The following is a 25898-nucleotide window of genomic DNA, read 5'->3' as shown; positions in this document are numbered from 1 at the left end:
TACTGGTACCCCACAGCCCAGCAGAACCTCACAAATCAATGCTTCACACCCACACAAATAAGGCCACAAATGAGGAAAAACAAAGGCCCGTGAGAGAAACCAATGACACTCTTGGCAAAGCTGGGGTGATGGCCCCAGTCATCAGAACACAAGTGGCTAAAGAACAGTGAGACTATATGCAGTGCTTTATGCGTTGGTGTATTATCTTATATTCATCACTTCACCAAAGTTGAGGCTATAACAGCCCCGTGAGGGTGGGAATTAGCTCAGGAAGAACAGTGCTTACTATATAAGCATGAGGCCCTGAGCTCAAATCCCAAATATCCTCAGAAAAAGTCATCTGTGGGCTGAAACACCTATTTCAACATGAAAAGATAGAACCGTAGGTAAAGGTACCTGCTCCCAAACTTTAGTTCAATCCCTGTGCCTGCACAGAAGGAAAGAACCAAATACCACAATTGTCTTCTTCCAGCCTGTATATTCAAGCCATGGCATGCATTTACACACACACATACATACACACACACACACACACACACACACACTAAAGAAAACAAAGCAGCTAGCCAGGTGTTACAGTCCCAGAACTGGCAGACAGAGGCAGGAGTATCCCTGAAGATCACCAGCCAGCCAGTTTAGTCACCTGGTGAGCACCAGATGTAATGAGACCCTATCTCAAAAATAGGGAGCCTAATAACACAGAAAGCAATAGAAGAAACATCTGACGTTATCTACCTCTGTCATCCACACATGCATGAACAGGAACACACACAAAATACTTCAACATCCTCACTCAGCCCTCAGGACAGGTCACAATGGGACTCTGGAAAGTGAGTCCTCAGAAACTTCAGGCGCTCTAATTCACTTCCTTTATTCTGGAGTGTAACCTGAAAGGGCAGCAGTGAAACACTGGCCTGTGGGATTAGTGGCATCCACCTCTGATCCTGACAGTGAGGACAGCAGAGAGCAGCCAACAGGGAAAGTGGGCCGTGACTGGAATGAGGGAAACACCTTTGCAGCCTGCATTAGCCAATGCACTCAGCTCCAACCACAGGAACAGTGGGCTGAGAGTTACAGTAGAAATCCCTATTTCAACACGAAACTCCTCATTTGTAAGTGTTAGAAACTGAAAAATAAGCCAGGAGTGGTGGTGTACGACTTTACTCCCAGCACTCAGGAGGCAGAGGCATGGGGATCTCTGCGAGTTCAAGGCCAGCCTGGTCTACAGCCTGACTTCCAGGACAGCCAGGGCTCTGTTACACAGAGAGACCCTGTCTTGGAAAACAAACAATAAATATGATACATGCATACATACATAAATGAGTTACTAAGCTCAGCCATCCATGTACCCAGTCCCAGAGGACCAAATGCAAGTCACATCTTTGGCAGGCACAGCACATTCTTTACCAATGAGATCATTATTTTCAGTCATTACTCTGAGGTGGAGCTCCTCTCTCGGAGGGAAATGAATTTGTTTTGTTTGTGATGCTGGGGACTGAACATATTGACTCGCACATGTTGGGCAAGCACTCTACATGAACCCAGCCGGGGAAGACCACGCTTCTCATCTGTAAACAGAGCTGATACAGCAGCCTCACGGGCTAACTTAAGTTGGTGCCATTATTCAGTATCAATTACTCAGAAGACAATTGAAATGCCTGAAACCGGGGCTGGAATTTTTTTTCACAAGCCCGACCACCCCTCTGTGAGGCAGGACCTGCAACTGCCTCATCTTACAATGAGGAAACAGTCGGGGAGGATATGTCCCCACTGGTGCAGTCAAGTCACTGAGAAAGATGTCAACCCTGCCAAACTTAAGCCACAGGTCACAGCCCCTGTGCTACATCCTGAAGGGCAGAAGCTCATATCTACCACTCCCATGGCTCCCCCAACCAACTACAAAAAGCCACTGACCTGATCTCAGCTGATAGCTGTGAATCACTGTCTGCCAAGGCCAGTCTAGCAGCCTGTGAATGGTTAATTAAAGTAGCCAACAAAGATGACAAGGAAGCCTTGGCAGCCGCCCCAGGGCTAAGCCAGTCTGCTCTGTCCTAGCTTCTAGTTGGCACAGCTGTGCATCCAGATCCGCATAAAACAGCAGAGCCTGTGCCCCCACCTTCCAAGGTGCAGAAGCAAAACTCATGCTAAGCTGAGGTGGGGGGAGGGGGGGTCAGGATGCTTCAAAGGCGACGGGGCTTTCCTGATTATCAGAGCCAAAGAACAAGATGAAAAAAAAATCTAGTGTGTGAGGGACAAGAAGAGCTATCTCTCTGTGTGGCCAAGAAGTCAGAACTTGAGAAGGTGAGGGAAACTGGAAAAGCTCAGCGTGCTGGGGGAGGAAGGGTCACTCATGTGAGCAATGCACGTTAGAGACCCTGTGCTGCACGAGGGCTGGGAGATCCCACAAGGTCACTCCAGATCCAGCAAACACAGGGGACTCTGGGAAAATAGTACCAAGCAGCCCAAACACTAACTCCCACACAGGAGGACATAGAATGCATCCCAGGAGAGCTGCAGACTGCACCATAAACTACTGACACTAGCAGCTGAGGTGGACCAGACAGCTGGCAGAAGCTGTGACAGACACTGAGGCCTTTGTGCCAGATTCTTAGGATTAGCCTCCCCACCTGCCTGTCTTAGTCAGGGTTTCTATTCCTGCACAAACATCATGACCAAGGAGCAAGTTGGGGAGGAAAGGGTTTATTCAGCTTTACACTTCCACATCACTGTTCATCACCAAAGGAAGTCAGGACTGGAGCTCAAGCAGGTCTTGCTCAGCCTGCTTTCTCATAGAACCCAGGTCTACCAGCCCAGGGATGGCACCACCCACAATGGGCTGGGCCCTCCCCCCTTGATCACTAGTTGAGAAAATGCCTTACAGCTGGATCTCATGGAGGAATTTCCTCAACTGAGGCTCCTTTCTCTATGATAACTCCAGCTTGTGTCAAGTTGACACACAACACTGTCTTTTCCTGGTTTGGTTTGGTTTTTGAGACAGGGTCTCTTAACGAAGCCCAGACTGGCCTCAAATTCTTTTTTTCTTTTTTTTTTTCATATTTGATAGCAGCTTTTTGATTGGTTACAAAACCTAAGCCCATATACAAAATTAGGAACACGTTCTTTTGAAAAATCATTTTAGTCTTTTTTTTTAACTGAGATTAAAAAAAATAAAATAAAGACAATGCAATTTGAAAACACTGTTTTGAAAACTTAAAAGTGCAGCAATACACTCAGCTTCCAATTCACGGCTGGTAAGGTCACAGCAAACCTAATCAAGCAGATGCAGAGTCTGCACTACCTGATGCTAATGTAACTCAAAGATTAGTTTGCACTTGAGACGCAAGAGGAAATAGGAATCATCACAGTAGAGGCCCAATTTTAATCTCAATGTGTGCAAATTGTAAAAGGTGACTGTCAGTTAAGTAGGGAGAGTCCAGAAGGTAAACTGGAAGGGGACAATTCACAACATCAAGAAGATTTTGACTTTAAGGGTTTCACTAAAGTTTGTGACCTTAATTCATTCTGACTTTGTTACTCCTACTTTTAGTGAACACTACACAGTTTCAAAATTTAGACAAGTGTTTGAACAGGATACAGTTACCAAATAAAGCTTTAACTCAAAATTTGGGTAAAGAAAAAAGGCACAATGAACTTCAACTCAATTTTATGTGCACAAGAGTTGAAAAATCTGAACCACCTTAAAGAGAAATTGATTCTAAAATTTATAAAACCTATATATAAATAATCAGAGGCCAAACCACTATATTAAAACAGATTCTCTAGCAAATAAAAATCTTGCAGCTTAAACATGCACTTGTATCCATTTTAGACACAAGACAAAACTCACTCTTTAAAGTGGCCCCACCTTGGCAGACACATTGTAATGAAGCCCACCTGCTATGTGTGGTGATCAGGGAAAACGCCCCAGCTGCTGGCATCCGTCTCCTCTTCCTCACAGTAAATACATCCTCATCTGAAAACTCACTTACTTTAGATTTCTATCCCTTCACACCAATGCACTGGGAAATTAGACCCAATGAACAAGAGCAACAAACCATTTCTGTGACAGCACAAATTATTTAGTTTAAAAAATTTCAAATTCATTCATTAATAATTGGGTCAGACCCTTTGCCAAAAGCAATGACTTTACATAGTAATGGCAGATTTTGCAGAGCTAAAGATGACTGCAAATCAGGCCGAGTTAAATGACTGCAGAGCATTCCTCTACACAGACCCTCGGTCTGTCTTGAGTACGTGCAGATGCTCTGAGTGGGATCTGAATGAGCCCGATGCTCAAGAATGAGGTCTTCTAACACTTCCAAATAGTTGCTGGTTTGTCACCACCACATTATCAAAAGTACTGGCTACTAAGTAAAAAATATTTTAAGACTAAATTACAGTAAACACGAAAGCTCCACAGTTTAAACCCAATATAAATCAACCATATCCAATTATCAAATTAAAACAAAAAATAAAACTAACCCCTGGAAGCTGAAAGCAAGACTTCGTCTTAAAACATTACCCATGAGTATTTAGACCTTTTCCATTCTTGTTTTGGCTTGTTTATTTATGTATTTTTGTAGTCAAGGACTCTTGCTCTCAACGTAACAGAAGCTCACGTCTGTAGCAGCTGCAGCTCAGGTGGAGACCATGCACAGCATTTGATTATTCAGAGCAGCAGGAACACACAGGCCAGAGTGAGTGGTCAGATAGCATTTGCTGTCCTCAAAAATTAGGTATAATGGTGAAAGCATTACCCCTGACATCTAAAGCTCCTCCTCCAACCCTGGCTTCTGAGGCAGATAACAAACACGTCAATTAATGGTAGGTGAAGTAGTTTTTAAAAGCTTATCTTTTAAATCAACAACCAAGTTTGTTTGTTTTTAAGTTACTTTTGCGTCCGTTTCACCAATGAAACTCATTTGGCTTGTACTTTAATTCTTCCACATAAGAATATGAAAATATGTTTGTGGAGGACAATGATAGAGGCTCAGACCATGTCTCCAACTCCCTTGTGCTGGGATATTGGCATGTACCAGCATGCCTGGCTCCTTCGCTGGCCTAAAGGAAACTTGGGAGCACTAAAGGAAATTCAGTGTGAAATTCAGCACTGAAAGGAATTCCCCAAACCCAGTCTCTTGATCCACAGAACATTCATTTCTGAAAGTGAGAAACTCGTTAGATAAACAGGAATTTAAGGTTTGCTGAAGAGTTAAAAGAAAGGAAGGCCTAGAACTACTAAGTGTAGTGACACACATCTGTCCACATCTGTCACCACCACAGATGGGGCTAGGGCGAGAGGACTGCAAGCTCGAGGCCAAAGGCTGGAAGTCCAGCAGACAGTCCAATGGGCTCTAGTAGGACCATGTGTCATGAAGGCATCTGACAAGAATGTGTGTTCAAGGAGGCTTCCCCTGGATTCCCACAGACACCCCCACCACATACAACTGCTCTGCCATTCTGGTGTAAAGAGGGCTAATGGGAAAAGGACATGTTTTCCTCAGAAGCAATGTGTGCATCAGCATGGGGACAAGGAAGAGTCAGAAACTGGAGATGGCACCCACAAGGAGGGTCTCAAACTCCCTATCTTTGAAAGCAGCGAAGACCTATGCTGCTTCAGGGAAGTGGAAAAGTTAGCTCACATCTAAGACCATACGAAGGCCAGGATCCCACTGAGCATCAACCGTTCCCTATCTTCAGGGACAGTGTTTCACACACTAAAATAGGTAACAGCAGAACTCTGAGCTTTGAGACCTGCAGGGTTTCTGGTGCTGCTGAAGACATTTGATTATGCAATGCCATACTAGCTCCATGCATCAAATTAAAACAGATTATTAATTTCCCAATAATTGCTACCCCATACTGGTAGCTTAAGCACTGTAGCTGTAGGCCACCAAACCCAAAGGAGCTAGTGACACATGGCTCTGAGAATCACGTGCACAGAATGACGTCATTTAAGTTAAGGAGCAGACAGCGGATTTTGCTTGCATGCTTCACTCCATGGATTTCTGGGTACAGCACATGTGAGCCGGCTCTGGGGAGAACTGCAGTCAAGTACCTGTCTCGGTTTTGCTGGCGAAGCCTGCTGCCTGCTTGATGGCTGCAGCCGTGAGTGCCAATCCTCGGCTCCTCTTCATGCCATGTTGAAGGACTGCTTCAAACTGGGCACACAGACAGGTCACCCTGCAGGAGAAGCAAGGACTCATCAGTCCACCTGGGAATGGAGCAGAAGCACAGTAGGCTGCAGAGCTGCGGATAAACCACCAGATGTGATGCAGGTGACACCTGAATGTGCAGACCTAGGAAGCTCTGAAAGTCCCACCCCCAGTTATATATGAATCACATAAGCAGGGATACCCCTCAGGACTAGTGCTGGAGGAACCAAAAGCCAATTTAAAAACAAATCAGTCCTGTGGGGAAGGGCTGGCATTAACTACATCCAATCACAAGTCTCAGCTCTTAATCCCCATCGCATAGTTTAGAAAGCACAAAGCAAGATGACATTCTCAGAGGCTGAATCTACCAGCATGCCCAATTGAGAACTGTAATTTCATGGTCTGTTACTTACTGCCGTGTAAACTCTTACTTTTGTTCCTTATTGTATTATAAGAAATTATATCGCGAGCAACCATCTAAAATGATACAATTTTCAATTAAATTATAATTGCTGTGCATTCAATTGAGTTTCCCCAATAAGCAAAGAAATGTGAGATTCAGCACATGCCCATGAAGAGATGATGTCAGAACAGCCACATTGGGTTCTCAGGTCCTCTCCAAGTTCTTGGGCCTCCTCTCAGGCCTTCTGAGCCATTCACTCTGAGCAGTCACTGTATAGGTCCCAGGTGCAGGCCTTGTTCTGAGCTCTGCTAATACAAAGGTGGGACACTGTGGCACACAGCTTTAATCCCAGCACTGAGGAGGCGGAGGCAGGTGGATCTCGGTGAGTTCATCCATTATCTCCAAACCTAACTCCTGGCCACCTAGCTTGTCTTTCTAGACCATCTGTAGCCAGCAGGGTCTGGTACCCACTATGTGCTCTGCTCCCCTGTCCCCATGATTACAAAGCACGGGTGTCAGGATCCACCCACAATGAGACATCCCTCTCTGTGGGGCAGAAGTAGTCCTAAATATTAGCCATGTCTCTGCCACTCCTCTACTCAGGCAGGCATGCAAGCATTTGAGGACTTCCTGAAAGCTGGGCAAACACAGAATTACCTGAAATCCACAGAAGCCAAAATTGGAACCAGACCAGGGCCCAATCTTAGGAAAAGCAACTCTAGAGTGTGCTATTACCCAAAGCTTCCAGCTTCAGATAGATCTCTGGAAACTCAAGCATCCCTTTAACAATCCCTGGCAGGCTGCTTGCTTCCAAAGCATAGGTCGGTAACTGCCTGGGCGGCTTCAGATAAAACCAGGCCCCTGAGGGGAATGGAATGCAGGCACGCAGCAATCCTAGGTTTGTAGGGTTCAGTGGCACCAGAAGCCCTGCCTCACACAGGTCACAACTAAGTTTACACAGCAGACAAGCCCAGGTGAAAGCTACTCTGTAATTACTTATCATGACACCAAGTCAGAGGCCATTCTATGTCAACAGGCTCTAAGTCCCTGTGGCCTCTCCGTCTGACCTAGCTAGGCATGTGTCTTCTTCTGGGGACCTAGCATTTCACACTTCCCTGTATAACCACGTCAGGAAAGGTTTGACTGTTCCTCTGCCTTTGCTTGTAAGGTGCTAATTCACACGAGAGCAAATAGGCACCTGCTTCCCTCCATGCTATGGTTTCTAAGCTGAGTCTGTATTTCCCAGAATGCTCTCTGCTAAATGCTCTTTATCTTCACTGTGGAAGGCTGACTGCTTCAATGGCATTATCACACCCAATTTATATCCAAGTTAGTGAGTTGGGACATGTTCTTAATGAGTGAGTTTCTTAATAACAGTAGATGTTTTAGTTTAAAAACAAAATCATCCAATAGCATCACCCGGGTTTTTGTGCTTACAGTTCATGGGATAAGTAGCTAAAAATGTCATATGTCTTTACAACTGAGTAGCACATATGAGTTCAGTCCACCACATGAACCCAGACCTGGTGATGTGCACCATGGTACAACCCAGGCGGTGGAGGTGAAGGACAGTGACCAAGGCCTAGTAATCAAGCTTAGGGCCCCAAGGTAGGAACTCTAACCCACATCCCAGTCCCACTCTGGGACCTTTATGAAAAAACTAAATGCTCAAAGCTCAGCAAGATTATCCCCATTTTTAACCCCAATGTAACGCGTTGGATGGGACATTAACACTGAGTCATTAGCACCCATAAAATCGACCAGTGAGCAGCACTAACCGTAGCACAGTGGCAAGATGGTGCCAATCAGCCACCCTTGCTCAAGCCAGGTCTTGAACACGATGACCGTTTGAAATGAACCAGATCCCACATGTGTGAATTACACAAAGTTTAAAAAATATACATAAATAACATGCATGTTTCAGGCCTGCAAGATGGCTCAGTGAGAAAAGCACCTGTATCCAAGCCTAAAGACCGGCGTTCAATCCCAGGATTCAAATGAGAAGAGAACAGACCCCCCCAAAGCCGTCCTCTCATCTCCATGCGTGTGCAATAGTGTGTACATGCCACACACAAAATAAACATGCAATAAAATGCTTAGAAAACACAAGCAAGAATATTTTATTTATTTTAGTGTTCATACATGCATACCCACACACGCCACAGCACATATGTGGAGGTCAGAAACAATTTGTGGAACTTGGCTCTCTCCTTCCACTATAAGGATCCCTAGAATTAAACTCCTGTTGTGAGGCATGGTAGCAAGTGTCTTTACCTGCTGAGCCATCTTAGTGGCCCAAGAATAGCAATTTTAAGTACAAAAAAAGGTATATTGGCTTTTTCTATGTTAACTCAACACATGGTAGAGTCACTTGGGAGAGAGACTCTTAATTGCAAAAATATACCTGTGTGCCAGGAAGGAGAAAACAACAACAAATGCATATATGTGCTCATGTATGTATGTGTGTACAAATGTGTGCTTGTGTATGTGTATATTTTTACGTATATGTTTGTGTACATGTGTGCTTATATATCTGGGTTTGTTTATATACATACATGTGTGTACACATGTGTTTTCTTTATCTCTGTGTGTGTATGTGTGTGTGCACAGGTTTATGTGCATATAGATGTCAGAGGTCAACCTGAGTTGTCACTTTTTGGGACCTGTCTACCTTACATATGAGACAGGGTTTTTCATGGAACCTGGTGCTCAGTGACTCTACTAGGCTAGCTGGCCAGCAAACTCCAGGGATCCTCCAGTCTGTCTTCTTAGTGCTGGGGTCACAGGCACACAGTGCTATTCCCAGCTTTGTACATAAGAGCTGAAGATCAGAACTGGAGTCCTTTTGTTTGTGCAGCAAGCACTTCACAGAATGAGCTGATCCCCAGACTCACCATGTTAGCCATCTTACTGACAAGAAAAACAAAGAACCAGACTATTACCCATCAGCCTTTGCTCTCTCTCCAACAGCTTTACAGCATGACCAGAATAAACAACTCCTTTTGGAATTCCACCTCCTCTAGTTCGGAGCAGTACATACAAATAACATCATAGCAAAAACAGTGGACAAAGGCAGAAAATGGGGACATGGCTCCGTAGAAGATGCCCAGCATGCATGAAGGCCATTTTCAGCACCATATAAACTGTGTATGTTGGTGCATGCCTCTAATTACAGCACCCAGGAGGTAACGGCAGGAGGATCCAAAGTTTAAGGTCATCTTTGGCCACACAAGGAGTTCAAGATAAGTCCAGACTGTATAATACTCTTGCAATAATAACAGTAATAATACCCTTACCACAGGGCTTGAGTGGATCCCATCTTAGTTTATGTCCTGTTGTTGTGATAAAATACCCTGACAAAAACAACTTAAGGCAGAAAGAGCTTATTTGGACACACAGTTCAGTAGTGTAGTCATGCTGATGGGGAAGACACTATAATGGGCTAAAGGCAGCTCGTCACAGTGCACCCAAAGTAGGAAGCAGAAACCAAGGAAATGCTCACTGTTCTAATCATACAGCCCAGGACCTCACCCCAAGCAATGGAGCCACACATGTCGGTGGGCCTTCCCACCTCATTAACCTAATCAAGATTAGCACAATTGGCCCAGAGGCCTATGTCCTAGGTGATCCTGGCTCCGGTTGACTGGATGACTGAGGGTTAACCACCACACTTCCTGCTCTAATTTGTGTCCTGTTGCTAGAAAGGCTGAAAGCAACCCCAGAAGGAAAGGGTTATTTCAGCTTAGATCTCATAGTGTGTCACAAAGAGGAGTCAGGGCAAGATCTTAAGGCAGGAGCCAGAGGGGTGCTGTGGAGATAGATCATGGGGGGCAGTGTTTACTGGTCTGTGCCCCACGGCTTGCTCAGCTTGCTTTTTCATGTAACCTGGGACCACCTTCCCAGGGTGGCACTGCCCACGGTGGGATGGTCCTTCTACATCAGTCATTAATCAAGAAAATGTACCACAGAGTTGCCTCTGATGGAGGCATTTTTCTCATTTGAGGCTTTCTGTTCCCAAATAACCCGACCTTATGTCAGACTGACAGAAAGCCAACTGCTGCAGCACACTTAGGGCAGCAGAGTCGCACAGACAAGTACATCCATATGTCCGTCCACTTCACCCTTTCTTTACACCTTCACATTACGTGTTACCTCTGCCCAGGAATAACCCAGAATCCCTTCACCCAGCCATTTGTGCCCTAATACTACTGTACACCAATTATTATTTTAGGTCACTATGATTGTCCCCCCATTTACATGATCAAACTCACTGTCCTGAGGACAACTGCCCTGTCATGCAGTGTGTCCCCAGTATAGTACAATGCCCTCCAACAAAGCCCTCAACAACAGGGTGATGAGCAGTCTTCTAGCCTTTCATTGGCACTGCCAACATCTATGGTGTAAAATAAAAATGCAGGCTGGGCATGATGGCACACCTTTAATCCCAGCACTCAGGAGGTAGAGGGAGGTGGATCCCCACGAATTCAAGGCCAGCCTGATCTACACAACAAAAGGGTCAAATCCATTAAGTTCTTACTAGGTCTGAGCAGCAAATACTGCTAAGTCTCACCTACTCCTCGTTCGTCTGCTGTAGGAGAGACTAACACAGTCCACATTACACAGCCAGTGTCAGTGTCAGTGCCCCGTCCTGCAGACACTAGCTGCCTCTCGCCTCCACCAGCAGGGCAGTGAGGCGAGAGGGAAATGCGGCTCACATGCTGCTCACGGTGCTTCTCAGCAGCCATCCCTTACACCCTAGATAAGCGTTTATTTAAATTTAGATATGAAAATCTGCTCAGATCTTTTAAATATCCAAGAGCTCTACATCTGCTAAAAACAATCTTTTTCCAGGAAGGAATCACCATGGCCGAGCATGCCAATGCATGGTTGCATTGCTGGCGCAAAGCTACAAAACCACCTGTTCAACACTAGCCAGATGAAGGTGTAACTCAGGACACCTACATAATGTGTAAGGTGTTTTTCTAATTTTGTTAATTTAAAAAAACCGCACAGACCTAGCTGCTCACCACTGTGGTAGAATGCCTGCAGAGCGAGCATGGCACACTTGGTTCCACAGTCAGTCTACAGTAAAAATAAAAATGAGAAGCCTATGTGGGGGAGACATCAGATCCAATTTACCAAGCCCAGGAAAATGCCAGACTAATAAGAATATGGCATCCAGCTAACACCTTCAACCAAAAGAAGGCTGGTGGGCAACAGGTGACACATCAGAGTGATGAACACAGACATATAAAATGGGAAATGCTCCTAAAAGCCTTCTGAGGGAGAGGATGTGGCCAGTAACCTGCTTGCCCGACATGCCTGTAAGCCTGGGTTCAATTTCCAGAACTATGTAAGCCACAGCTCTGATCCCAGCTCTCAACTGGTAGGAGGCTTGAGGTTCAAAGTCATCCTCATCTACATAGGGAGCTCAAAGCCAGCCTGGGCTACAGGAGACCTTATCTAGAAGGAAGAAAGGAATGAAGGGAGGGAGGGAGGGAGACAGGGAGGGAGGGAGGGAAGGAGGGAGGGAGGGAGGGAGGGAAGGAGGGAGACAGGGAGGGAGGGAGGGAGGGTTGAGGAGCTGCTGGGACAGAGAGCCCAGCAGTGGCCGCCACTCCTTTCTAGGACAGGACCTGTCTGAAAGTCAAGCCTTAGATACACTTCTGAATGCTGTCCCACCTTGCACAGGGGGTCCTCTGGATCTTGCCGTGGCAACCTCACAAGATCAAAACCCTCCAACAGCACCACTACCTCCCTGCCTCTATCTGTCCCCGGCACACACACAGGCCATTGGTGAACACTGTGCATTGAGTCAACCCCCAAACTCATAGCAGCTCCGGTGCCGAAGGAATTCCCTCCCGGCATCTTAGCAACTCCTGTGGTACCTGAGGACTCCCTGCAGCTCCCTCACCTTCAGTTTGACTTACTGCTGCTGTGACTAGCACCATGTGACAGATTACAGACTATTCCTAAATGTCAGTGTGATTTAAGGATTACATTCTGATTCTGCCAGGGCCAGACGACTGAAACCTGCACTATTTAAAGATAGAGCTGTAAGAAATGTATTATTCTGAAATCTTCTGAACAAGCTAACAGTTTTGTAGGTCAGAAATGATCAAATATTTGCCATTTCATTTAGTTCCACTTCATACCAAGCCTCCCCCAACATCACTGAGCCTGGGAAGGCCCTGAAAAGAATTTAATATCATGACATTTGCATCTAAAATGGCACTGACCACCTGCAGTGGGGAGCACTGAGAGGAGGAAAGGGCAGATGTGTGGTTACAGTAGAGAACCACACTGGGAGCCAAGCCTGGCTCCACTAGCACTCCACTACCCAGATCTCCAGAGCATCTCACTCATGAGGAGACTTGCATGTCTGGGGTAAAGAAACCATCCCTTCTCCCGGCTACAGCCTAAGGCAGAGGTTCTCAGCCTTCTATACTGTTCCCTCTGTTGTGTTGACCCTATGATAAAGTTCTTTTCATTGTTACTTCACAGCTGTAAATCTGCTACTATTATGGGCTGTAATGAAATGCCTGTTTTCCAACGGTCTTAGGTGACCCTATGAAAGGGTCATTGGGCCCCACCCCAACCCTTACCTCCACCCCCACCCACCCTTACCCTTATCCCCACCTTTACCTCTACTCCCACCCTTACTCCCCCCACCAATTGTGACCCACAGGTTGAGAACCACTTGCCTAAGGTGAAACCATTCTCAGACTGCACAGTGCCATCAAACGGACTGTCATCCCAACCTGCAGGCAAAGCCAACAAATGTGTTTGTTCCCATTATAAATGCCCCTCCTCAGTGCAGAAGCCAGCAGGGTCTTGGAGCTCCCTCAGCCAGACCCTCCTGCCAGCACCCAACGGGGAGCAAAGAACCCTGAGTGAACAGCTAGCATTTACTCTGGCATCCTGGCAACTTGGGAGCCATTCCTGGAGTGCCAACCTCTGGCTTGAAAAATTACCTGCTTCCTTTCAGTCCCGGCCTCTATTTCTCATTAGTCAAAACATCCCTAGTGGGAATAGTCCATTACTTACTCCTGAAGATCTCTGGCAGACATGCTACTATGCTATTGTCTGTTCATCTTTTGTTGCTATAACAAAATACTTGAGATTGGATGATTTATAGAGGAAAAGAGTTTATTTTGCCTTATGGTTCTACAAGGTGAAAAGTCCAAAAACAAGGTAAGGTCCTCCTGCTGCTTCAACTCAGGAGGAGAGCAAGAAAGGCAGGGATGTATATGCAACATAGAGAAAGGACTGAAACCCACAGCAAACTCATTCCTCAGCTGAGGTTGATAGCTCCACCCACACAGCCTAACCACCTCCCCATCTCCCCACACTCCCACTGAGGAATTAGGTTCACAACATATGAGCTCTAGGGGAACAAACTTATAGCAAGTGTCCTGACAAAGATTCCAAATGATGCCACCCAACCCAGCTGGATTCATGCTTCGGGCAAGCTGAACCCTCCGTCTTGTCTAGAAGTTTATTATGTTTATCACATTTACTATGTGTGACTGTGTGTAATCTCTGCACATCCTCCCATGAACTTCAAATCTTTTCTAAATTGTTTATAATACCCACTAAATGTAAATGTTGGCCAAACAGTTGTTACTGAGTATGGCTAGGGAGGTCTGCACATGTTCAGCACAGATGCTTTGCTGGGCACAGAACTCAGGACCTTGTACAAATAAGCACAGGTCTTTGCTCACAGTCGGACTCACTGATGTAGAGCTGGCAGATACAGAAGAGCTCAAGACACTGGGCCCAACTCTGCCCCTAACACATCCACGATGTCTAAGTGTCATGTTTAGACATGAAGTAAGTGTCCTTATGCCTGATCCCACGGCAGCAGATGCCCTGGGACTTCTAGGAAATAAGTGGATCAAAGGGCTGTGACCTTGTCAAGCATTGATCCGCCAATGGATATGTAATCGGGTAGCACTATTAGAAGACCACAGAAACCTTCGGCAGCAGGGCCTAGTTGGAGAATGGAGGTCACTGGGGCAGTCTTTGAAGGATGCACCATGTCCTTTGTCCCTTCTCAGGAGACCTTTCTGCTTCACAGCTCAGAAGTGAGCAGCTTGTATCACTGTGCCCCAGATACAGCCACTGGGAACTGTCACTTCTGAAGCCATGAGTCAAACTGGTGTCTTCTTTTTGAATCCTTCTCTTGGAAAGCCTGTCACAGGAACTGAAACATTCACAAGCACACTGCCTGGGCACTGTCATTTCCCCTCTCTGGGTCTGTCTTACGATCAGAAAAGGGTACTGCATTTCAGTTGTCCTAAAGATGCAGTAACAGCACAGCAGCCAAGCAACTGCCAGTGATGGGCGGTACTCACTATGCCTAGCCAAAAGCAACAGCTGGAGAAGGAGTCAACTTTTCTTTTTCAGAGTGTGTGTGTGTGTGTGTGTGTGTGTGTGTGTGTGTGCGTGTGTGTGTGTGCGCGTGCGCGCATGCTGAGCCTTCTCAACAGCAAAAAATTAAGTTAAGATTTCACATAAGAAAAGGTGCAGCTATTACACAGGAACACATTCATCTAATGTGTTCAGATGCCTCTCAGAAAATGTACTTCATCAACTCCGACAAATGGTGTTGTACTCAAAGACAAAGAAAAGTAAATACACATACATATGCATGCCACATGCACAAACGCATGCATGTGCACACATTGCACAGACAAACCACCCTAGTCAGGATGGGGTAAACACTTGTTAATTAACTCTGCAAGCAAGCCAGGACTCAGAACAACTACTAGACAGAAGCTTCGAGTTCACATGACTCACCAGTTTGTAACTGTTTTCTGTAGTCTATTTGTTTGGTGTTTGGTGTTTTTTTTTTTTTTTTTTTTTTTTTTTTTTTGAGACAGGGCTTCACATAGCCCAAACTGGTTTTAAATTTGCAATCTAGCCAAAATAACTTAAACTGATGATCCTCCTGCCTCCACCTCCCACACATGCTGGGAGCACCAACCCAGCTCTTATGTTATTCTTGTAGGGTGGTGTTTACTAAAAATACAACGTCTGTGATCACACACCTGTGATCCCAGCACTGGAGGACAAGGGGAGACAAAGCTTGCCAAGCAAATTCCCTCTGCTCACATCTGTAGACTTAGGTTGGAATCTGAAATCACCATGATAAATTTACAAGTCTTCAGGCCCTTCTGATGTACGCAGACCCTAAGTTCCAGAATTAGGGTAGATCCTTTATCAGACCTTGAGGAAAATACCAGTTAACACTATGAAATAGTACAATGCCAAAACACATGTCCACACTCTAAGGTCTGGCAGGCCCAAAAGGCCTGTACAACATGGGGAAGGTGGACACAGAAAGTTCACAAGTTCAAGGCCAGACTGAGTTACAGAGCAAGACCTTGGCATAAAAGGAAAACAAGAGCTAGCCGGAAGCTATGGTGAGGAGCTGGAGAGATGGCTCATAGGTTAAGAGCACTGGCTGCTCTTCCAGAGGTCCTGAGTTCAAATCCCAGCAACCACATGGTGGCTCACAACCATCTGTAATGGGATCTGATGCCCTCTGCTGGAGTGTCTGAGGACAGCTGCAGTGTGCTCATATATAGTAAGTAGATAAATAGAAGAAGAAGCAGCAGCAGAAGCAGCAGCTGTTGATATGGTGATGGCTCAGCAGCTAAGAGCACTTGTTTTTCTTACAGAGGACCAGGATTCAGTTCCCAGCACCAACATGCAGCTCATACTCATCCTTAACTCTAGCTCCATCCTCAACTCTCTTCTGACCTCTGAGAACAACAGACACACACACATGATACACGTGTATATATGGAGGTAAAACATTCACATATAGTAAAGAAATCTAAATAAATTAATTTTCAAAGATTTAAAATAAATAAATAAAAACAAGAGCTGAAAGATGACTTATGCAAGTAAAATGCTTGTCAAGTCTGACAACATGAGTTCAATACCCAGAACCCATGTGGAAGAAGAGGACCGACTCCTACAAATAGTCTTCAAATTTCAGTGCACATACACTACACACACAAATAAATAAGTAAAGAAAAGAAGCAACCCTTCTACCCTCAGAGTTCACAGGCATGGAGATGACGTGGACACTGAACACCTACTACAGGACGACAGGTACACATTCCTTGGGATACAAGATCTTTCCAGAATACCGTTTAGTTGCTATGGCTGTGCGTGAAGATACCTGCTGAGTTCAGCTGTGGAAATGGGCTGAACATCTCCAGACAGCTCCCACGGGTGTGGGGTGAGGACAAGGCGTTCCCGGGCCCAGGGAGCCAGCATGAGAGGTAAGAAGGGCATCACAGCCAGCAGGCTGTACAGATGCATGCACAATCAACACAGAGATATCCCTGTGGGCTCAGAGCTGGCAGAAGACAGACAGGAGACTCCATAAAGCATGGAGACGCACAGCTTGTTAGATGTTCAGTGCAGCAGGGAAACGCAGTAAGGGAGAGAGGAGGGCAGCACTCAGTCTGCACTGGGCTCTGTGCACTGTTTGTGCTGGTCAAGTTTCACAGAAGAAAGGAAGAGATGACAGATGGGGAAGGGGAGGCCAGGCTCACAGGGCGGGGATTAGACACTTACCAGGCAGGATGAGGGCTGAGGAAGAATGTCCTCTGGCCCCTCCCTGGGCCACAGGGCATGTGACAGCACAAAGCAATTCCAGGAACACTGGATACCTGTGACCTCAGCTGGGCCAAGAGCATGCAATCAACCAACATGAGAAATGTAGACAATTTGTTAGCCTTTCCTGGGCCACAAGTGTCACTGATTAGGGCTTTCTTCCACCATAACAGGGACACGTGGTAAAGTATACTAAATATATTGAACAAATATCAGGAAGCATTAAAGTCCTATTATCCTGAAAACCACTTGTGTTCAGATCTTGGTGATTTAGGGGAAGGAGGGGGTGCATGTTTGCTGTAACTGTTGCTTAGCATCAATGTGTATTCATATACTTTTATGACTTGCTCTGGCTACTTCTATGGCATGTACATGTTTACTACACACATAATTTCTATCACATTTTACTATGTGTGTATATGTGTCTGTGTGTCTATCGGTGACACATGCCATGGCAGAGGTATGTCAGTCAGAGGACAATCTGCAGGAGCTGATTCTCTCCTTCTGCCATGTGTCATCTGGTGTGGGCCCTACATGCAGAATTTTTAAATTACTACATATGCATGCACTTCCTAGTTAAAGGAAATTCTATGAATACCATTCTTTGCTTCTTTGCTAGGTTTGTGGGGCTAGGAATTGATAAGGTTTTATTTGTGCTAGAAATGTGCTCTAACACCAAGCTATTGTTATTGTTGTTGTTGGAAGTGGTAGTGGTAGTAATGGTTTAGTTTGGTTTGGTTTGGTTTGGTTTGTATGACAGGGACTAAGCTGCCTATGCTGGCCTTGAACTCACAACATAGCCAAATGGCCCATGAACTCATGATCCTAAGTAGCGGAGGCTACAGAGCTCAGACACCAGGCCTGGCTTGAACATCAGTCCATCTTACATACAGATGCACTATATTTAGATTTCTGAGTTTTCCCAACTGTAAATCGTCATGGCAATAACTTTATATAGAAAGGTGCTTCAAGTAGAACAGGTTTCTAGAAGGAGAAGACAAGAAATTAGAAGCAGACCAACAGGTGGTGGCAACCCATCCACAGTGGAAGCTGTCAATGCCCTCCTGCCTGCAGAGGCAGATGCCACAGCCTCCACCTTTTCCTTAATGGTGAAGAGGTTTTGGAGACAACCTATTAGCTAGGCATGTCTGGAGACCCAGGGCTGGGAGAGCTAAGGCAGCAGGAGGTCAAATCCATTAACAGTAGAGGGGAAGGGTGAAATGGGTCAGCAGGTAAAGATATTAAGCCTGTCCACCTGAGCCTGACCCCAGATGGCCAGGTGGAAGGAGAGGACCAACTCCCGGAGATTGTCCTCTGACTCCCACACTGTGTACTGTGGCTTGTGACATTTGCACACACACTGTAATAAACTTTCGAAGGAATGTTTTTTAAAGAACAGCTTGGCCTACATAGTAAAACTGTGTCTCAAAAGGACAACTGGGTAAAAGATTCAAGGAAGAGAAGGAGGCGGACAAAGGAGTGACATACTCACCTGCTGTCTGAATCTGAGGCAATCTCCTTTCTCCCTCCAAAGCGGATCTGGCACTGCAGAGAAAGAGACTGCTGAGATGGGCCACCGGCTGGAATGGCAGACATCACAGAGCAGCCACACGGCTTCCGATACATACAGCAGGGACAAAGGCCAGAAGAGCCTTGGGAGAGTCAGATGGCCCTGGTGCTTCACGTGGGTAAGAAGCCAGCATGGGGACCTCAGACTCCTCGGTAAGGAAGCCCTGGTCTCCCTCTTGACTCTGAGAAGTGGGTGAACTAGGCACACAGGAATGCAGGCACCTGCAGCTACTCAGAAAGTGGCGACAGCAGCAGCAGCTGGATATCACAGCACTGTTGCCGATGGCACTGAGAACATCTACGCCTCTGTGCTGATGACTCTTCCCGACAGAGCTGCAAGTGGGTAAACTGTGTCAGAGGACAGCAGCCTGGGTGAGCCTTCAGAGCCAGGCTGAGTGGACAGGAAAGCCAACTTCTAAAATACAGACCTATAGCCTACCCTGACCATCTTTAGCCATAAAGCCCGTCCACTGTGCCCCAACCTTCACCATCACCATCGCCTCTTTCATTGTCGTTTGCTCTGAACTGGCTTCACTCTGTAGCCCTGACCGAATGCACAACAGTCCTCCTGCCTCAGCCTCCCAAGTGCTGGGATCACATGTGTACACCACACTCCCAGCTCACTATTCAGGGTAAAGCAGATTTGCATGATACTTAGGTTTGAGATTAAAAATTACATATAATCTAAAAAGGACACTGTTATCAGAATTCGAGACATAGTACACATGTGTACTTTTAATTATAGGTAAATGTTAGATATATCAGTAAATATCAGTAAAGCTGGCTGTTATCTAAGATAAATGGAACAGCTCAACTCATCAAAAGAACTCAGCAGCCCTGAGCAGAAGCCCCGTTTGTGTCTAAGTGTTACATGGAAGCTGCTGGACCCACTTCCTTTCCTGCCCATTCTTTCATTCTCCAGATTAAACACAGACCAAACTTTACCCATGTCAACAAGGGCAGCTCATCCAGAATCCCTGTGCAGAGGAAAAGTCAGACTCCAGGGAGAAAGAGGGCTGTCTTAGGTTTATAAAAGCCTTGACCAAAAGCAGCTTCACCGTATGTTTCCACACCATAGTGCCTCATGGAGGAAAGTCAGAGCAGAAACTCAAGCAGAAGACATGGAGGAACACTGTTTGCTGGCTTACTCCACATGGCTTGCTGAGTCTGCTTTCTTACGGCACCCAGGGCCACCTGCCCAAGGGTGGCATCTGCCCACGGTGAGCTGGGCCCTCCAATATCAATGATTAATCAAGAAAATGCACTACCGACTTACCTACAATCAATTTGAAGGAGGCATTTTTTTTTTTCTATTGAGATTCCTCTTCCCAAATGACTCTAACTGCATCCAGTTTAAAATCTAACCAGAAAGGGATGCTCAGAAAGTCTGGGCTGAAAAGAATGGAACTGCCTGTACCCATTCGCCACATCAGGCTCCCTCAAGTTTTGGGCAGACACTGGATTCTCTGAGCCCACTTCAACATTTAACCCACCACCTGATAAACTATTTCCTTCCTTATGGCACAGAAACGCATGCCAAGATTCTCTTCCTAAAGAGGGGCTCTTCAGATTCTCAGGTTTGGATCTAGCTGTCTCTCTTGCTAACTGGGGCAGCTTAAGTGAGTTGCTGATCTGAGGCTTCAGTGCCTTGACCTCTGCAGTGAAAACAACCGCAGGAGCTCCTCCATCAAGTGCTGAAAGACTTCACTGAGAGCACTCACAGAGAGCCTGGCACAAGGTGGACACGTGACAACAGCAAACACCACAGCGTCAGACAAGCCAGCACCACAGCCAGCATCAACAGCCGCAGCAGCCTAGCCAGAAGCCAGCACAGCTACTAGCAATGTAGGCTCCTGGGTGTGGCCTTAGGCCTCAGGTCTTGTGTTTGCACTTTTGGGGTCCTAAGTCCAAGCCAGCACCTTTGAAGAGCTGCCCTGAAACAAATCTGCCGGGAACCACACTCTGCAATGATGACAGTCAATGCTGAAGGATGGAGTCCCATGAAAACTCTGGAACCCCACACCAATGACTTCCTCCATCCCTACTCTCACTGCCTTCCATGCTCTGTCATTCCCTAAGGAGAAGTCTGCTCAGCCATTCTCAACTACAGCTGGACACGGTGGTATACACCTGTAATCCTAGGATGGGAGGCTGAGGCAAGAGTTCAAGGCCAGACTGAACAACCTGGTGGTGATAATTTTCCAGACACAAAATAAGCCTGTGTGCATAAAAGGAAAGAGCTGACCTCTACACTGACTTTGGACACTCACACGAAAGGCTGTGGTGTATGTCCTTACCTGCTTCACTGCGTCCAGCAGTCGCTCCAGCAGGAACTGCCTTCTGTCATCATTCTGTGACCCTAAAATGCAATGGGGTTTAAGTTGACAATTAGACTCTGGTAAGACTTTCTGACAGAGATGCTGAGCATAGTAGGACACCTTCAACCCAGCTCTCTCGGGGGAGAGGCAGAAGGAGCTCTGTGAGGTTGAGGCCAGCCTGGTTTACAAAACTACCAAGTTCCAGGATATCCAGGACTATTTAGAAAGACCCTGTCTTTAATAATAATAATTTAAAAAAGTGTCTAACATCTGACATGATAGTGTATGACTATCCACAAACATGATCTGTCTATTTATCTTTAACAAAATAAGTAGCCAGACCAGGTATCAAGAATCTGCAATGGTTGCAATGTACTCCATCACAGGAGACCAGTTTCCCCAGACTTAATGAATGTGTCCTGAATGGTCCCAATTTCTCTGCTGATACTGCTGGTACTGCAGAAATTTCCACAGTGTCCTGGCCTCTACTCACTGTGCTATTAGCGACACACACATAACTGAGTTGGTGTCACACACTGTCAAATGTGTCCTTGGCGTAGGGATTCCTTCTTGACAGCCAGAAGTATAAAATAGCATGTAAGACCCCAGGTTCTCCCCCTCCTCAGCAGCCAAGGCTGACCTTACAGGGTCGCCCAGTGATGCTTGAGGATGTGGCCCAGCTGGTAAAATGTTTGCCTAGTATGCATGGGGCCCTGGACTCAGCACTTCATGAACCAGAATGGTGGGCACACCTGTAATCCCAGTGTTGGAAGGTACAAACAGGATGATGGGGAATTCAAGGTCATCCTCAGCTACACAGGGAATTGGAGGTCAGTCTGGATTACCTGAGACCCTGCCTCAAAAATGAACAAGCACCAATAGCTTGGCCAGTTAGTCAGGCAGTAATGCACTTGAAGGCTTCTGATGTGCCTTGTGAATCAGTAGGAAGGGCCTCCCACCTTCCTCCACCTTCACGCCCGAGTCCTTAGCATTTGGATAGAGCAGAGCAGTCCTTTGCCCATGAAACCACAAGCCTGGAGGAAAAGCCAAGAGAATCACAAAGGTGCCCTCCTGGGTGTGCTGAGTTGCTAAACCAATAGTACAAATAACCTTCACCAGTCAAAAACCACATAGGTCCAAACTTCCATAGGTGCTTAAGCTGTGTTTTGCAGTAAAATGAATTTCCAAATAATTCCCATAAGAACAAAATACACACAGAATCTTTATTTATTTAAAAGTTCTGCCAAAACGAACCTTCAGCATCAGACAGATCACTAACAAATGCCCATAAGAGGCAGGGTAGCAGCTATCAACAAAGTTAAGTCCATGGATGAGAATGCCCCAGCCACAGAGCAGTCACTCTGAACAGGGATGGAATTGCTCACCAGGGGCTTCTGTCCTGGACACAGCAGGAGGAGTGTGAGAGAGCTGGGAGTGAAATGGTGTGAAGAGTCATCTTCTCATGGAGCTACATGTATTAGGAAGAGTCAGTGTGTGAGCACACTAAGACCGACAGAGACAGGAAGACAATGAGGAAAGACAGAAAACGTCACGGAGGCCAGCACAGCATAGGGGCTCTCTGCACAGGTGACATGTGAGCTGAGCCCTTTATAAAGAAAGAAAAGCAGGAGCCATGGAAACACGTGGATCCACTCCAGGCAGAGCAAGCAGCTAGTGGAGAAGCTGAGGCAAAACAAGCTCAGCTTCTGTCTTCCAGGGCTAGAGGACAAGGAGCAGGCAGAAGGACCATAAGACAGGACTAGAAGTCAGCTGGGGTGGGGGTGGGCAGGAGGACCATCAGACAGACTGGCATAGCAGCCAGTCATGGAGGGTCCTTCCCAGCAGGCTACAGGCTAAGACTCTGCTTTAACCCGGACAGTAACTGGTACAAATGTGATTCTGACAGATGGCATTGCTCCTCCGAAGCCTGTGCTAGAACCACCACATCAAGATGGCTGTCTTCCGCCAGGCCTGGAGGTGAAACAGAGACACTCAAGAAAACAAGTCCTTTATCTGGAAGAGCTTCAAGCCTACACCAGGCAAGAAGCATGGCTCACGGCAGGACAGATGCCCAGCACATCCTTCACAGCTGCGCTTCTCCACAGCTCCCTCTTTACTTAGCAGAAGAATTGCTTTCTGCCCCTCCCTCTCTCCCAACACCAAAACGGAAAATATGGCTTCCTTCCTTTTTCCAAGATCTAGACTTAAGGATTCCTCACACTGGACATCGACAACTAGAAATGACCGCTTCACCCTAAAAATACTTCTACTGATTTTTTTTTCTCATAACATAAATTTATGAGACTAAAAAACAATAAAAACAAATAGAAAGAAAGAAAAATGTCTCGACCATCTCACTAGACCAGCTACTACTACTGTGTGCACTTGGGATGGTTGTGTATGTTTGTGCAAGTTCAGGTACACGTGTGTCTATGCATTAGGACTTCAAAGGTCAACCTAGGTGTCATTCCTCAGGAGCTATCTATCGGGCTTGTTTATTTCTTGTTGTTTTGAACAGGGTCTCTCACTGGACCACAGGTTTTAACATTGTTAGGTTGGCCACCCAGAGAGTGTCCGGGGTCCACCTATTGTTGTCTCCACTGTGCTTAGGTTATGAGTGTACTCCACCATCCCTGGCTTTTTCACATGGTAACAACCTTGGGTTATGAGTGTACTCTACCATCCCTGGCTTTTTCACATGGTGACAACTAATTATCTGAACTCAGGTCCTCACGCACCCTGTGACAACACACCCTGAGGCTGAGCAGTTCTCAGTTTAGAGGCTCAATCCCTGGCTATGGTCTCCCCAGGCATGAATCCCAGTGAGACTACCTTGACCTCAGCAGGGCACCTGTGGCCATCTTATCCCTGAAAAGATATGAGAGTCTCCAGGATGCAGAACAAACAGGTGACTTCAAGGCCACATATCAGCAGCAGGAAGTAGAGAGAGAGAGACCCCTGGCTGTGAAGGGAGTAACATTCAGCAGGGAAGTCACAAGATATAAGTCCTCATCCTAATCAGGCCACTTGCTGACCATGTGACAGGGCAGTCACTTCCCCTCTCTAGACACTGGCTCCTGCAAGATATTGTGAGCACTAGCCCTGCGGGATCCAAACAGAAGGATCCTGCACAGACTGGCGGGCAGAAACACAAGGTTTCTTCGCTTTCTACAGTGACCAATCAGAGAAAGCAGTGTGCATAATCTCAGTTACACTCCAGAGTGAACCCTGGTCTTCCTACCAACTCCAGGGACAACTTCAGCGAACAGCAGCTTGGCTCAGTGATGGAACACTTTTTCTGGTTTTCCTGGGTTCCATCCCCAGCACTCCAGAGTATGCCCCCAAACCTCTACACATGATATCCCATGGTCATGTGAAATGCCACAACCCAGTTCAAATGGCACCCTGTGTCCCTGTCCTTTTAGAGGTAAGGTTTAATGTCCTGTTTAGATTCCTGATAGGTTCAAACCATGTCCTACTGCCACCTTGGTAACAAGAATGAGAAAGTGGGGCTTGAGCTAACTTCCTCAAACTGGGAAGTATAAACCCAGACAGACTTCGGAGGTTAGGGGAGGGAACAACTTCACTGTGGATGCAGGGTTTCCTTTAGGTGATGAACACGTTTTCACAACAGGACAGAGGTGTAAGTCACACATTATAAATGGTATTGGTCGTTCAACTTAAAGTGATAGCTAACTCTACATCATAATGATAACATATTTTATGGGAAGACCTGCCACAGATAGATACTAGCAAAACAAAAACAAAAAAACAATTTCAGCGCAATCAAACAACTACAGGAGGATTGTTCCCAACCCCTCTTACACAGCTGGTAGTGAGAGCACGTGTCTCTGGCGGTCAGGGTCCTGGTGGGAAAGCACACAGTGTTCAAGAGTAAGGGTTCAGTAGCTGTTGAAGGGTCTCACTCAGTACTATGTGTCAGTCAGTAACCCTCATGCCCAGGCTCTAGCAGCGGGAGACAGAATCTTCTTTCTGGAGATGTGGTCGCATCGAGTCCAGGTAGGTGAGGAACTGGCTGGGCAGAGGATGATCCTGGTCCCCATTCTACCTGTAGCATACTAGGACAGCAGGGTTGATGTGTCTCCTGCATGCTAGGCTAGCACTTTCCACCCTTGGAGACTTTTTATTGACCTGTTTGTTTTAGACACACCTGAAACTCACTCTGTAGACCAGGCTGGCTTCAAACTCAGAGATATCCCCCTGCCTCTGCTTCCCCTGTGCTGGGATTAAAGATATAGGCTGCCATAGCTGGCTCTTGTTCTTATTTTCTCACCATGAATTAGAGAAGCTGGACTTGGTGGTGCACATTTAAATCAGTAAACTACCCCAGGAGGATTGCCATGAATTTGGATCAGCCTGAGCTACATACACAGTGAGTCCTAAGCCAGCCAGAGCTACACAGAAAGACCAGTCCTCCCCCCCTCCCCTGTAGTACAATAGGAATAGAGACTAAGCAATGCCTGAAGTGCCCAGGGAAATCCCAACAACTGAAAGACTGATCTAAAGCTATGTTGGGTGGGGTCTTGCACAGAAGTCAACCCTCCCTTTATTTCATTTAGCATCAGGCTTTTTTTCTTCAACCTTTTATCTCTTAGAGGAGGTTGGTGGTCTCTTAAAAAATATAAACAACAACAAAAAGAAAAAAGAACAACAAAAAAAACCCAAAAAACAAAACAAATCTTTGTACCTTTGTTACAGATCTGCCTAAGGGTGAGTACTAATAGCCACTAATACCAGCCTATCTCAACATTTGTGCCAGCACCAATCTCTCTCTCTCTCTCTCTCTCTCTCTCTCTC

The 25898-nt window shown here is 46.2% G+C and overlaps 1 protein-coding gene across 1 annotated transcript in view; it reads right to left on the bottom strand.

Moving 5' to 3' along the window:
- Positions 1 to 25898, bottom strand: part of SNX29 (sorting nexin 29) — a 373799-nt gene that overhangs the window by 338723 nt on the left and 9178 nt on the right. Inside the window, exons 2-4 of the mRNA XM_080942329.1 lie at positions 21060 to 21121; positions 18686 to 18738; positions 6059 to 6183 (exon numbers count right to left, since the gene is read on the bottom strand). Coding sequence (XP_080798455.1) covers positions 6059 to 6183; positions 18686 to 18738; positions 21060 to 21121 — 240 coding nt within the window. The remainder of the gene's footprint in view (positions 1 to 6058; positions 6184 to 18685; positions 18739 to 21059; positions 21122 to 25898) is intronic.

Source organism: Micromys minutus (assembly GCF_963924665.1).
Source record: "Micromys minutus genome assembly, chromosome: 31".
NCBI classification, from domain to species: Eukaryota; Metazoa; Chordata; class Mammalia; order Rodentia; family Muridae; genus Micromys; species Micromys minutus.
This window is presented reverse-complemented; position numbering and strand designations above follow the sequence as displayed.